General features: G+C 48.9%; 1 protein-coding gene across 6 annotated transcripts in view; it reads left to right on the top strand.

The window, feature by feature from the left end:
- Positions 1–10,749, top strand: part of Ogdh (oxoglutarate dehydrogenase) — an 82,269-nt gene extending 71,520 nt beyond the window's left edge. For all 6 annotated transcript variants that reach the window (XM_028870570.2, XM_028870569.2, XM_028870566.2 and 3 more), the window contains 13 exons: positions 584–763; positions 1,351–1,503; positions 2,188–2,290; positions 2,561–2,689; positions 3,209–3,359; positions 3,637–3,764; positions 3,853–4,031; positions 4,374–4,445; positions 4,970–5,098; positions 5,989–6,061; positions 8,996–9,159; positions 9,373–9,527; positions 9,669–10,749. In XM_028870570.2, coding sequence (XP_028726403.1) covers positions 584–763; positions 1,351–1,503; positions 2,188–2,290; positions 2,561–2,689; positions 3,209–3,359; positions 3,637–3,764; positions 3,853–4,031; positions 4,374–4,445; positions 4,970–5,098; positions 5,989–6,061; positions 8,996–9,159; positions 9,373–9,527; positions 9,669–9,789 — 1,737 coding nt within the window. In that variant the 3' untranslated portion in view covers positions 9,790–10,749. The remainder of the gene's footprint in view (positions 1–583; positions 764–1,350; positions 1,504–2,187; positions 2,291–2,560; positions 2,690–3,208; positions 3,360–3,636; positions 3,765–3,852; positions 4,032–4,373; positions 4,446–4,969; positions 5,099–5,988; positions 6,062–8,995; positions 9,160–9,372; positions 9,528–9,668) is intronic.
- The last annotated feature ends 3,092 nt before the right edge of the window (positions 10,750–13,841 follow it).

Raw genomic sequence — 13,841 nt, 5'->3', positions numbered from 1 at the left:
TGGGCATCAAACCCAGGACTTTGTGCACACTAGGGAATTATGCTACCACTAGCCTACTCTACTTGTAGCAGGGGATTAGAACAGTTGTGCATTGGTGAAGCAAGATCTTAAACTTCAATGTATACTTATATATATTTACATAAGTATGCCTGCAGAGAAAATAATCAGGAAAGAAAAACATAAAAATGTTCCTGTCAGCCCAGCCAGCAGTGGTGGCACACGCCTTTGATCCCAGCTCTTGGGAGACAGAGGCAGGTGGACTTTTGAGTTTGAGGCCAGCCTAGTTTACAGAGCGAGTTTCAAGCCAGCCAGGACTACAAAGAGAAACCCTGTCTTGGGAGAAAAAAAAAAAAAAAAAAAAAACAGTTAATACTACAACCTATTCCCTATGTTAAACATAAATGAATTTTGTTACCAGAGTAGGAAAACAAACAAAACTTAAGCAAAGAAGCCACTTAGGGCACACATTCTTAGTAGCCCAGCAGAAAGTACAGGTTGTGTCCAATCCTGCCTACCACTCTCTGTGCCCTGTACTACCAGTTCCAGATACCCTCATGCCTGATCATGTGTTCCATACTTACAGATTGGTTTCACCACAGACCCTCGGATGGCCCGCTCCTCCCCCTACCCCACTGACGTGGCCCGAGTGGTAAATGCCCCCATTTTTCATGTCAACTCGGATGACCCTGAGGCTGTCATGTATGTATGCAAGGTGGCAGCTGAGTGGAGAAGCACCTTCCACAAGGATGTTGTTGTTGATCTGGTAAGTGATGCCAGGGTAAGCATGTCCAAGCAGAGTATCTCGCCTATCCCCTTACTCTTGCTAAGTCACCTTGGAACTTTGTAATGTCATACTTCAGGGAGGATCCTCTGGTTCTGGAGTATTCAGAATACTTCTCAGTGGGAGCTATATGATCCAGCTGGTCCTATCTAAGACTGCTTTACAAATAATTTGTGCCAGGCAGTGGTAGCACACGCCTTTAATCCCAGCACTCAGGAGGCAAAGGCAGGCAGATCTCTGAGTTCGAGGCCAGCCTGGTCTACAGCTCTAGTTCCAGGACAGCCAGGGCTACACAGAGAAACCCTGTCTTAAAAAAAAAAAAAAAAAGAAAGAATTTGTATTCTCAAGTCACTCTCGTTATGTCTCATCTGATAGAGCAAGTTCACCATGTAAAATAAAGAAAATTGAAATCCTAACTGTAAAGGAAGTAAATTGAGGCAAAGCAATGTCAGCCATGTTGGCATCACACAGATGAAAGGACAGATAAACACATACACACACACACAATGGTATTCTTTTCCACAGACCAACCACAATCTCTCATAGTCCTCTCTTGCTACTCTGACTAGGTATGTTATCGACGCAATGGCCACAATGAGATGGACGAGCCTATGTTTACACAACCACTCATGTACAAGCAGATCCGCAAGCAGAAGCCTGTACTGCAGAAGTATGCAGAGCTGCTGGTATCCCAGGGTGTCGTCAACCAGCCCGAATATGAGGTATGTCCTGGCAGGCCTTTGTGCTAGGGCAAACTAGAGTAGATCATCCTAGGCCAGTCTTCCTCTTGGGACCCGAGTGGAAGCATGGGAAGTCTTAACAGCTGTAGCATTTCAGCATTTCAACCTCTTTGAGGATCTGGGGCACCAAGATGCTTTTTAAAGGAGTAGATCTGTTGGAGGCAGAGAAAAGTGTTCTAGAGATGAGGTAGTGTCTACCCAGTAGTTCTTTCTGGTGACACAGGCTGTTTAGGTTGAGAGATGGATGAACAAGGGTCCATTCACGTAGTAAATCTCCTCTAAGATCTGTACCAAGCTTTCTGTCACAGTGGACAGTAGGAGCAGCAGTCTAGACACGGGATGGTGCGAGGGCCCAGAACGGACAGCTGCTGAAGGTACAGCTCGAAAGCCTAGTCTTTGACAAGCACATAAAACTGAGCCAGTTCTTAGGAAGAATGTTCAGTCCAGGGGCTAAACAGACTAAACAGAATCTCTAGCCACGTGACACAGGGAATGAGGAGCAGAAGTGACAGGCCTCTTTCAGACGTCAGAAGCTGTAATTCTGAGTACACATGTGGGTAGTGGGTGTGCAGAAGTGCAGAGGGATGGGAAAGCCAGGGTGCAACAGACTGGCACAACACGGGTGTGCTGCACTCAGTTAGCTGTGTGTGTCCACCTCTCTTCCAGGAGGAGATCTCCAAGTACGATAAGATCTGTGAGGAAGCCTTCACCCGATCCAAAGATGAGAAGATCCTGCACATCAAGCACTGGCTGGACTCCCCATGGCCTGGTAAGCAAGGGGCTGTTCACCCCAGCTAGACTCCCTGTACATCGGCTGGAGTCCTGAAGCCTCTTCCCAGACAGAGCTCTGCTCTCCTCTTCTGTATCTGCAACACATAGTGAGTGTTCGTTTCAGCAAGGCCTCTGTGGTCCCCACGGAAACCATCCAAAGCCATATGGTACTACGGTGAATTTTCTAGAAAGGCAGAACTGTTACTCTGGTCTGCAGATGTCTCTTCCAAAGTAGATGGCATGCCTCAGCATGTCTTTGTTCTCCTAGGCTTTTTCACCCTGGATGGACAACCCCGGAGCATGTCCTGCCCCTCCACTGGCCTGGAGGAGGATGTCTTGGCCCACATTGGGAATGTCGCCAGCTCTGTACCTGTGGAGAACTTTACCATCCATGGAGGTAACCAGCCCTGCACTTGTGTGTGGAAACAGTGGTCTTGATCAGGCCTCTTGAAGACATTGTCCCCAGCCACGTACTATACAAACGCCCCCTAGAGCCCCCTGGGTGTATTGGTAGACTCAGCTCCCACAACACTCAAGTACCTACAATTGGAAAGAAGCAGAGAAGCAACTAAGAGGTCACTATTTTACTGTCCTAACACTGGGTGACAGAGGCTCTGCCTGTGTCATTGGAGCACAGAAAGTAAGGTGTCCACATGAGCTGGACCTCCAGTACTGTGAGTGCTCTCTCTGGCTCTTTTTATTTATGTATTTATTTATTTCTTCTTTTCTTTTCTTTTCTTTTCTTTTGGTTTTTCGAGACAGGGTTTCTCTGTGTAGCTTTGTGCCTTTCCTAGAACTCACTCTGTAGACCAGGCTGGCCTCGAACTCACAGAGATCCGCCTGCCTCTGCCTCCCGAGTGCTGGGATTAAAGGTGTGTGCCACCACTGCCCAGCATCTCGCTCTCTTTCTCTGCAGGGCTGAGCCGGATCTTGAAGACTCGGAAGGAGCTAGTGACAAACCGGACTGTGGACTGGGCCCTGGCAGAATACATGGCATTCGGATCACTCCTGAAGGAAGGCATCCATGTTCGGCTAAGTGGCCAGGATGTGGAGCGGGGCACCTTCAGGTAACAAAAATATTTACCCTTCAGTTTGAAACAGAAGGGAAGGACTTTGGTATCTATACTCCAGGAGTGGGGGAAATCATTTCCAGAAAAGTCACTGCATCCTCAGTGTCTGGGCTGCCCACCCTTTCCTGTTTGGTGTGGATGCTCCATTTTTTATGCTGGGAGGGCTCTACTCTGAAGTGTCTGGTAGGAAGACAGGTTGTCACAGTGGGTCTACTAGAGTGTCAGGGTTCAAATATCTGTGCTCCTGCGTATTAATCTTGTCGTTCTTCCTCAGCCATCGCCACCATGTGCTCCATGATCAGAACGTAGACAAAAAAACCTGCATCCCCATGAACCACCTTTGGCCCAATCAGGCCCCCTACACCGTATGCAACAGCTCGCTGTCTGAGTATGGTGTCCTGGGTAAGGCCAACCCCAGCCCCGCCTTAGTCATCTGCGTTCCCTGCCTGGTGCCCTGTACATGTCTTTCTTCCTTTTCTGTCCATGATAGGCTTTGAGCTGGGCTTTGCCATGGCTAGCCCTAATGCTCTGGTTCTCTGGGAGGCCCAGTTTGGTGATTTCAACAACATGGCACAGTGCATCATTGATCAGTTCATCTGCCCAGGACAGGCCAAGTGGGTGCGGCAGAATGGCATTGTGCTCCTGCTGCCTCATGGCATGGAAGGCATGGTGAGAGCTTCCCTTTGCCCACCAAACTCAAGACCTGAGAAGGACCTGTCCAGGACCCCATCCCAAAGACAAGAGGGTTCTGTTGGTGCTTCCATTTGATGGGAAGACTAGCTAGCACTTTGAAAGGCAAGAGTGCCTATCTGCATGTGGTCTGAATGGCCATCCCTAGACGGGCAGCAGATGGTGCTGATGCTACTCAGTCTTTCAAGCACTCAGTTCCCTCATCCCTGCTGTCCTGTGCTTTGCTAGCGGGAGGGGGAAGACATCAGGAGAAAGAAACAGCAAGCCCAGTAGATGTCAGCATGTGAGAACTTGCAAACTAACTTGTCTGTCTGGTTCCAGGGTCCGGAGCATTCCTCTGCCCGCCCAGAGCGGTTTCTGCAGATGTGCAATGATGACCCAGATGTCCTGCCTGTGAGTAGAGCAGACCCTGACACTCGGCTGCCTGGGGCATGTAGGAAAGAATTCCATTTGGATGTCCAGAGGGGTCAGATCTCAGCTGACTCTCCCTCTTTTAGGAATCAGAGTAGGTAGACCAATGTGGCCCCATGCCTTCTGATCTCCCTGAAATAGGCTACTTCATTTGTTTCCTGCTGTTACTGAAAGCCTAGAAACCTCAGCCTGACCTCTTAGTGATACTGCCATTGCTGTGGTTCAAATAAGACTTTAAGGCAATTTTAAAGAACTCAGAACTACTAGGAAGAGTAGACTACATTGTAGCTAGCACCTGGTGTCTCCTGTAGTCCATACATCCACTGCCAAGGAAGGGTTAAATGGGTTCAGACTTGGGAACCTGTGGAGTCTGCTCCTTACTGTCTTTAGTGAGTCCTTGAGTCTCCAGTGAGACATCCTGAGGCCCCTCTGCCCTAAGATACCCTTCTCCCAGGCAGAATGCTCAAACTATTACTGGCCTCTGGCCATTTCCTTCCTTGCTGCAGGACCTGCAGGAAAACAACTTTGACATCAATCAGCTATACGACTGCAACTGGATTGTTGTCAACTGTTCCACCCCTGGCAACTTCTTCCATGTACTTCGACGACAGATCCTGCTGCCCTTCCGGAAGCCGGTCAGTGCTGGGTTCTCCAGAATCACCAGGGTGCTGGCCTTCCTGTGTTAACACAAAGAAGGACTCCCCTAGTGTCTTTTTCTCTAGGTTGGGTGGATGATACCTAAAGGGGAATAAGGATGAGATGTAGTCTCAGGAAGCCAGGTCCTGTTGTTATGAATGCCAGGGAACTGCACATTCTCACTCCCAGCATGAGAGTCCTGACATGCTCTTAGTACCACATGTAAGAGAGTCCACCAAAATGCAGTCCTCAGCCCAGCAAGTAGAGTCATGGTATATTGAGAAATAAGACAGGTTGTCATGTAGATATGCTGAGCATTGGGAAAATGGTGAGCCCCAGCAGGGACCAAGGAATTCCAGGAGCCCCATAAAGCAGCTTTTGAGCTGGATGTTGAAGTGTGAGTAGGAGCTGTGTGGAGAAGGCAAGTGGACAAAATAATCAGAAAGAGGGTGTCTGGGATAAGGATACAGAGAGGGCCCTGCTGCCCTTGGTACTGCAAAGGATGGATACACAGCTAAGGCTTCCAGCTTTGTGCCCCAATAGCCTGCAGACCCACAAGACAGAACAGCCCTGGTACTAGACCTTCCGCTTTAGACAGGCTAAAGGTGTCTTATCCTTAAGACTACCTAGGAGCTGCTCAGCTCACCACGGAGAGGCACCAGGTCAGGAAGATGGCCCTGGAGAGTAAATACCTACCCAGGGGAGGTAAATAACAGAGAAATTACTATCTTCCTTTTTCTTCCTGTATTTTGTGAGTCTCCCATTGAGATCTGGAAGACAGTCTGTCCTGGCTGTGTATCAAAGATCAAGGTTTAGATGACCTTTACCTTGTACCTTCATTCTAGAATCTTTAAAATATAGTCTACTGTGAGCATATTTTGCCTTTCAGTTAATCGTCTTCACTCCCAAATCCCTGCTGCGCCACCCTGAGGCACGAACTAGCTTTGATGAGATGCTTCCAGGTAGGTGTGGAGGACATAGGTGTTAGCTCTGGGGGCTCTTTGCTGTTCTGTAGGGCTACAGGACTTGTATTTACCCATCTCCTGAGGCCCTTTCTGGACTTTTAGTCATGAGATACAGACCTCTGACTGTGAGTGCCCCTGGGACCACATTAAAATAGCAGAGCAGGATGGCCCAAGTCTTTCATCTCAGCACTCTGGAGGCAGAGGCAGGAGCGTCTCTGAGTTCAGGGCCAGCATGCTCCACAGAGTTACATGGTCAGGCCCTGTCTAAAATAAAACAAAACAACAAAAAGAGATACCACTGTGCGTCTAGGATCACAAATAGATGTATGTGACATCTCACCACAGCTCAGGAGGACAAGTCTCAGAGTCAATTCTTCACAGTGAGGAGAAGCTGTGGGGAGGTAGCATGCCAGCTGCACTGCTGAGACAGGAGTCTGTGGCTTGAGATCTCTCCCTGGAGAGTGAGAAGCAGGTGCTAATACAGCCTGTAGCTGCCCAGAAGTTCCTGGGGCTCATGAGGCCAAGAAGACTGCTTCCTCTGAACCACCAAGCCCTGTCGTCTTCTGTACAGCAAACCTCTGGTTTGCTGTGTTCTACCTTTTGTGTGTGGTGGCATTTACATAACGTGGAATCTGCTGTCTTAACCATATTTAAGTGTTCAATGTCACAGAGGAACATTCTTGCTGTTGTACAGCCATCACACCATCTATTTCTAGAGCTTACATCAGGTAAAACTGAAAACCTATACCCACTAAGTACTCTCCACACTTTCCTGCTCTTTCACTGACAACCACATTCTATTTTTTAACAAGAATCAAACAGTAAAGCTGAGCAGCCTTCTCCAAAATGCTTAGTACCAGAGATGTTTTGGATTTGGTATTTTTCCTGGTTTTGAAATATTTGTATGGACCCAAATCTAAATGTAGAGTGCACTTAATGTGTATCTTGTACACATGTAATGAAAATCACTATTTCCAGTGTACCTGTGCTGTAATTGTAACCCATCACATGGCAGATGAATAGTCTCCTTGAGATGCCATGTTGGTATTCAGAGAGTTTTCAGATTTTGAATTTAAAGAATAGGAGTGCTCAGTCTATATTGGTCTTTTTATAACTGACTTACTTCAGTTAGTATGATGTCCTCAGGGTTTGTTCATGGTATAGTGTCGCCATCATTTCCTGTCTTGTTAAGGTGGAGGAGTGTTTCATTCTACACACTTGATCTTACCCAAAAGACTGAGAAGCGATCTATTTTATGGATCTGCTGCATTTGTTTTATCCACCCGTGCTTGGTGGGTCCTTGGGGTGCTTCTGTTTTAGCTCTTGTAAGTAACACTGTTTTGAACATGGGTATACAAATAGTCCTTCAAGATCCTGACTTCATTCCTTTGCATATGGATTTCCAGCTTTACAGCACCATTTGTGAAGACTATTCTTCACCATGGTATGCGTATGGCCTTGACACCTGTGTTGAAAATTAATTTGGCCATGTGTGTACTCTATTCTGTGTCCTGTCCACTGGTCTGTGTGTCTGTCTTATGTCAGTGCCACCCTATGTTTGTTTTTCAAGACAGGGTTTCTCTGTGTAGTTTTGACTGTCTTGGAGCTCACTCTGTAGACCAGGCTGGCCTCAAACTCAGAGATCCATCTGCTTCTGCCTCCCAAGTGCTGGGACTAAAGGTCCTGTCAGTGCCACACTGTTTACTGTAGCTTTTATAGTTCATTTTGAAAGTTTTCCTCTGAGCTTTGTTTTGTCTTAAATTTTATTTGGTTATTCGTTGTCCCTTGAGTTTTTTTGATTTGGGGGTTTTGTTTGTTTTTTGTTTGGGGGGGTTGTTTTGTTTTGAGACAGGGTTTTTCTGTGTAGCTTTGCGCCTTTCCTGGAACTCACTCTGTAGCCCAGGCTGGCCTCGAACTCACAGAGACCCACCTGCCTCTGCCTCCGAGTGCTGGGATTAAAGGCGTGCGCCACCACTGCCCGGCCCCTTGAGTTCTTGTATGAATTTTAGAGAGCAGTCCTCTCTTCTACAAAAGTCATCATTGGGATTTTATTTTATTTAATATATTTGTGTTTGTGTCTGTGATGGGGAGTTTGTGTAGTATGTATAGAAGTGAGAGGATGCTTTCAGAAGTTGGTTCTTCCACTTTTACGAGGGCTCCAGGGACTGAACTCACATCAGGTTTGCATGATAAGTCACCCTCACTTTCCACTTCCCATTTGATCCCAGTGTGTCTTCTCTCCTGCCCAGCTGTTGTGTTTAGGACTCCAGTAGCATGTTGAGTAGAAGTAGCAAGAGGGGGCCTGCTAGCTTTGTTCTTGAGCTCAGAGAAACAGTTTCCAGTCTTTCACCATTGAATATGATTTATGCGTCCCGAATACTGGGATTAAAGGTGTGTGGCACCAGCACTCGGCCTGCATATGATTTCCCATGGACTTTTCATCTCTACACTGTCATTTCCCAGTTGAATGTTTAACCATGAAAACAGTCTCAAGTCTCCTCTGTTTTGTGAGCAGCAGTTCCTGCAGCAGTTGTTTGGCCATGCCCTCTTGAGTGTTTTCACTTTTTTTTAATTTGTAAATTTATAAGGTATAAGCAGCCATCAGATGGTTGGTTTTTTTGAGACAGTCTCTCTGATGTAGCGCTGGCTCTCCTGAAACTCACTATGCAGAACAGGATGGCCTTAAACTTAGAGAGATCCACTTGCCTCTGTCTCCTGAGTGCTAGGGTTAAAGATGTACATCCCCAAGCCATTTCTACAACCTTCTTAGTCTGAGCAAATGCACAGGTATTAGAAGCTTATGAGGTAGAAGTATCTGTAACCCTCAGAAACCATAGATCCCACCCTGTGTGACAGCCCTCAGCTCATGCACAGCAGCTGTGGAATAGGCTTGGAGAAAGAACCAGCCTAGCTGTGGAAATTTTCTTGCAGGAACCCACTTCCACCGTGTGATCCCAGAAGATGGCCCAGCAGCTCAGGACCCAAACAATGTCAAAAGACTACTCTTCTGCACTGGCAAGGTGTACTATGACCTCACCCGAGAGCGCAAAGCCAGGGGCATGACAGAGCAGGTGGCTATTACAAGGATTGAGCAGGTGAGAGCATGTGGTATAGCAACTAGGTGTCAGTGTCCCACCTATGGGGTATTTGGATTAGGGTGCTTTGCCATAAAATCGTTTACTGAGGTTTCTAACCTTTCCTACCTGCAATAGCTGTGAGACTTGCCCTTCTGGAATTCCAGCCTCCCTTTGCTTAACCCTACCCACCCAATGAATTCCACCCTTGATTCCAACCCTGCTCTCTCCTAGCTCTCGCCATTCCCCTTCGACCTCCTGCTGAAGGAGGCACAGAAGTATCCCAATGCTGAGCTGGCCTGGTGCCAGGAAGAGCACAAGAACCAAGGCTACTATGACTATGTCAAGCCAAGACTTCGGACCACCATTGACCGTGCCAAGCCTGTCTGGTAAGGCCTAAGTCCCGATGGGGAGGCCTGCAGAACCTTCCCTCAGGTTGGTGGGCAGTTAACCTGGAAGCAAGCTAGAGAAGACCAGGCAGGGCCTGCCTCTGGCTGTTGTCCTCATCCTCCCTCTCTCTGGTCTCTCAGGTATGCTGGCCGAGACCCAGCAGCTGCTCCAGCCACTGGCAACAAGAAAACCCACCTGACAGAGCTGCAGCGCTTCCTGGACACAGCCTTTGACCTGGACGCCTTCAAGAAATTCTCTTAGATGCTCCTGGAGTTGGTCAGGCCATGGCCCCCCATGTCCATGATGCTCTCTGCTTCTCAACTAAAGCATAGTGCCTCAGCACTGCCCACACTTCTGCCCCTGCTGTACCACGTCCCTTCCCGTTCTCATAAGAATCAGGCTGTCCTACTCCAATCTCAGCTGCCCCCTCGGCCAGCCAGATACTGCAGGGCCTGTGCTGACCCCTCTCAGGCTGCACACCTTCCACGGAAGCCATAAGGAGCAGGGTAAAGAAAGGTCCCCTCAAGGTGTCCTAGGGAAGGCAGCTCTGGCCCTGCCCATCCTCGCCATGTAATCCTCTGGGGTTGGAACAGAAATCCTGTGGTTTCCCAGGGTCCTAGTAGTCAGTCCTTGGCACCCAGCAAGCCACAGATTCAAGACCAGGGGTAGCTTTGTCTTGCTAGGGTCAGACTGAGAAGTCATGGAGGAACTATAGCCAGCAGGTTCTTGCTGTTGGGTGAGTAGAGAATGGAACAGAGCAGTTAAAAAGGCCTTAGCAACAAAGTTAGGTCCAGTTCTGCCACCCTTCTTGGGTTTTGGACTGTGTGTGGGAATTTGCCCTGGCTGCCATGCCTGGAGCGATTGGCTCTGAGTCGAGTCCAGAAGCTCCCTTGGTTTCCAACCCCAGACACTGGCTGCCTCTTGGTCCTGCTGACTCTTCCCTCCTCCCTAATCCCCCAGCCACTTAATTTTCTTTCTGTTCCCTTGAACACATGGAAGCAGTTGATAAATCCTTTCCTTCACTGTGCCAAGGCAGGTCAAAACAGGAGATGAGTGATTAAGGGCAAGGTGACCCAAGGAGCCAGCTGTCCTTCCTCCCTCTTTTGACCTTGAAAGGGACAGATCTGATTTATTTATTTTCGTTAAAAAAAAGAAATGATAAAAAGGACAACCAACTTTGCATTGCATCGGCTTGACCCATAAACTAAGTTATCATGGCCAGCCTGTCTGTTGTCATCTGTGTGTTCCACCACCTCGCTAGCCGGCCCTTCCTACCTGCTTGGGAACAGTCTTCCCACTGGGGAGGGGGTGCCAACTGCCGCTTGCCTACTGGATGTGTGCCCACAGCCTTCTACACCCACTCAGGGGCAGCAGCAGTCATTGTAAATAGGGGAGGGATACAAACTGGTTAGCTGCTCTGCCTGGACGGTACCTTGCACTCTGGACTGAGCTTTTATATTATCTGAGTCAGCATTCCTGGTGAGCTCATCCTAATGGCTGTCTTTCAGCCTGCAAATTTAAAGCCTTGGCAGCTCATCCAACCTGGATATGAGACCTTGCACCAACAAAGATCCTAGGGGTTGGGGCCTTAGCCCCAGACCCCTCACCCTGCTTTCTAGGCAGCACCAGCCCAAGCCTGGGCCTTTGGTACCTTCAGCATCTCCTTTCTCCCATGTAGCTTGGGTTGAGGCACTTCTAATAAGTACATCAGTGCCCAGGAGAATGTCCTGGGATGGGAACAACGGCCCTTACTCTCAGAAATGTGAAGGGCAGAACACTGTTTGCATCTGGCTGTGGTCAGCACCTGTTTGTTTTTTAGAATCAAATTGGATTTTATTATTCACACACTTCATAGGAAAGGGGCAGAGCTGTATGAAAAACAACTGGGTTGGTCCGCACTACTCTGTTTACACACAGAAGCAGCACTGTTCTCCCAGCCCTGGGCACACTCAGAGCAGCCTGCTGGACAGCAGGAGGTGCACTTGTAGTCTTTGCAGCTGCAGGAGCTGCTGGGGGAGCGGGAGCGGGAGCAGTTGGGATCCATTCTGAGACCTGCTGCAGCTGGAGAAGCAGAGCAAGTGATGAGGTAGTCAGGCTGCTGGAAGCTGTGGTCGGTCAGCGCATGCTTGTACTTGCCTAGTTTCCCCACAGGTGGGTAGCTTAGAGCTGTGTGCAAACTGCCTTGGGCCTGCCCCAAGCCAGAGGGTGTGTGCCATGATTCACTGTTAACCTCTTCCTGCTGTCTAGCTGGTGATGAGACCTGGGCCATCTCCCCTCAGCCTAAACACCGCAGGTTTAGAAAGGATAGCCCATAGGACTGAAAGGATGGCAAGGGAGAGCAAGATGTCTGAGTGAGCAAAGCCCAGGAAAGAGATCTGAGGTGCTTTCTGCAGCAGCTCAGTGTGGTACCCACACTCAGATGCTAGTGATGGCATGCCTGGCTGCGGGTGAAGCTGTTGAAAGTAGGCAGGGGTCCTAGCAAGTCGTTGGTGGGGGGCCAGTGGCTCTGGGTACCCTGCAAGGAGAAATGGCTTCATAAAAACTCTTGAAGGACCAGGAAGAAGCCAGGTGGGGCCAGAATACCACTGTGGATCCAGCAGAAATAGTGAGTGAGCAGAGATGAATGACCAAGGCTGCTTAGTCCTAACTTTGTTGGTATAGTAAACTTCCAGTCAGAGCAGTTTTCAATTAGAATTGGGCTAATCACAGAGAAATGTTCTTATTTAGAATTCCGGGTCCTCCAAACAGTATTTCCAGGCAGAGATTCTTTACTAGGTGACTGCAGGGTCACTATACCCAAGCCTCTCCTCACACTTCCTTCTACAGCCCTGCCCTAGCCTGCCATCCCAGCTTGCCATGGAGCCCTATTAATCCTCCAAGATTCCAGGTTTATCCAGGTCCCTAGCTAGCAGGTGCCTTTTTGCTGGAGGGGCGGGGCTTATCAGCCCTGTCTCTTCCTAACCCCTCCCTACCCCAGAGCCAGCCCCAGCTAGGCCAGCATTGTCTTGGAGACCCTTGGCTTGGACAACCTGAAAAGAGTCCCCTCCCACGCCAAACCTCTGGTCTGATCAACTAGGAAACCAGCCCTGGTGAGAAGTGGCCCAGGTTGTCACATCAGTCCATTTGTGTTTATGCCTGCCCTTCTGCTTTATTTCCCTAGGGCCACCTAAGCTGCTCAGTTCTTAAGGTTAGCCTTAAGAACAGGGTTTAGATGTGTCACATGCCTTTAATCTCAGCACTTGAGAGGCAAAGGCAGGTGGATCGCTGGGAGTTTGAGGCCAGCCTGGTCTGCATAATGAGCTCCAAGACAGCCAAAGCTACATAGTGAGACCCTCTCTCAAAAAGGAAAGGCTGTAGCATTGAAGAGAGTTCTGCTTAGTTAGCAATGCCCAGAGCTGGAAAGCAAATGGTGGTTTCCTGACCCATCTTGTACATCTGAAGGCCCTACAGATCCAAGGGAGTAGACGCTACCGTACCTGGAGATGTTTGGGGTTGAGGGAGGGAGACAGGTATCAGGTCCTCATACCACAAATTGGAATCACAGGAAGTGGCAGAGGCAGATGGAAATGGCAGAGGCTGTGGACTGTGAATCTGAGTAAGGATGTTCTTTGGACCCTATGAGTCACTGGGAAAGGGGTCCTGTCCCAAGGACGTGGGAAAAGGAAAGATGAGGGAAAACTGGTCCTTACACCCCCACACCAGACACAAACAGTTAGTCCCCTGTGTCCCTAACCCCTCCACACACACACACATACATACCTTGCTGGTCTCACTAGGACTGTATGGACCATGATGTTATTCCAAAGTAGTCTTCAAATTCAGCCTACACCCTATGATCCCTGTAGCAAGCCAATGGCTTAATCGAGGCAGCTGGATCTACTCTGAGTTTGAGGCCAGCCTGGTCTCAAACTATCATAGGGAGTTCTAGGACAACCAGGGCTACATAACAGAGACCCTGTCTTAAAACTCTTCCGCCCCCCAAACCCAGTGGCCTGTATCCCCAGCAATGGATCCTGTAGAGAGTCCTCCTTACCTCCCAGTGGGGCTCTAGCACCCTACATGTGAAAAGAATGGCCTAGTACCCCTTTTTAGGCTATCCACCCTTACCTGGGTCCCTCACCTGCACCTTCGGCACACAGGCTACAGTGACCAACGTGTGATGGGTTTTCTCAGACCTCTGTGATGAATGAAGATAGTTTGTGAAACAGAACTGTGTGAAGATAGACAGCATGCTTGGACCTGGTATCTACAAGCTTCCCTGGGCTCCTTTCAAGGTGCACACCATAGTCTGAATTGCAGAGAACAGTCCTGCC

The sequence above is a fragment of the Peromyscus leucopus genome, chromosome 7 (genome assembly GCF_004664715.2).
Source record: "Peromyscus leucopus breed LL Stock chromosome 7, UCI_PerLeu_2.1, whole genome shotgun sequence".
NCBI classification, from domain to species: domain Eukaryota; kingdom Metazoa; phylum Chordata; class Mammalia; order Rodentia; family Cricetidae; genus Peromyscus; species Peromyscus leucopus.
The sequence above is the reverse complement of the archived record's forward strand: the minus strand, read 5'-3'. Positions and strand labels throughout refer to the sequence as shown.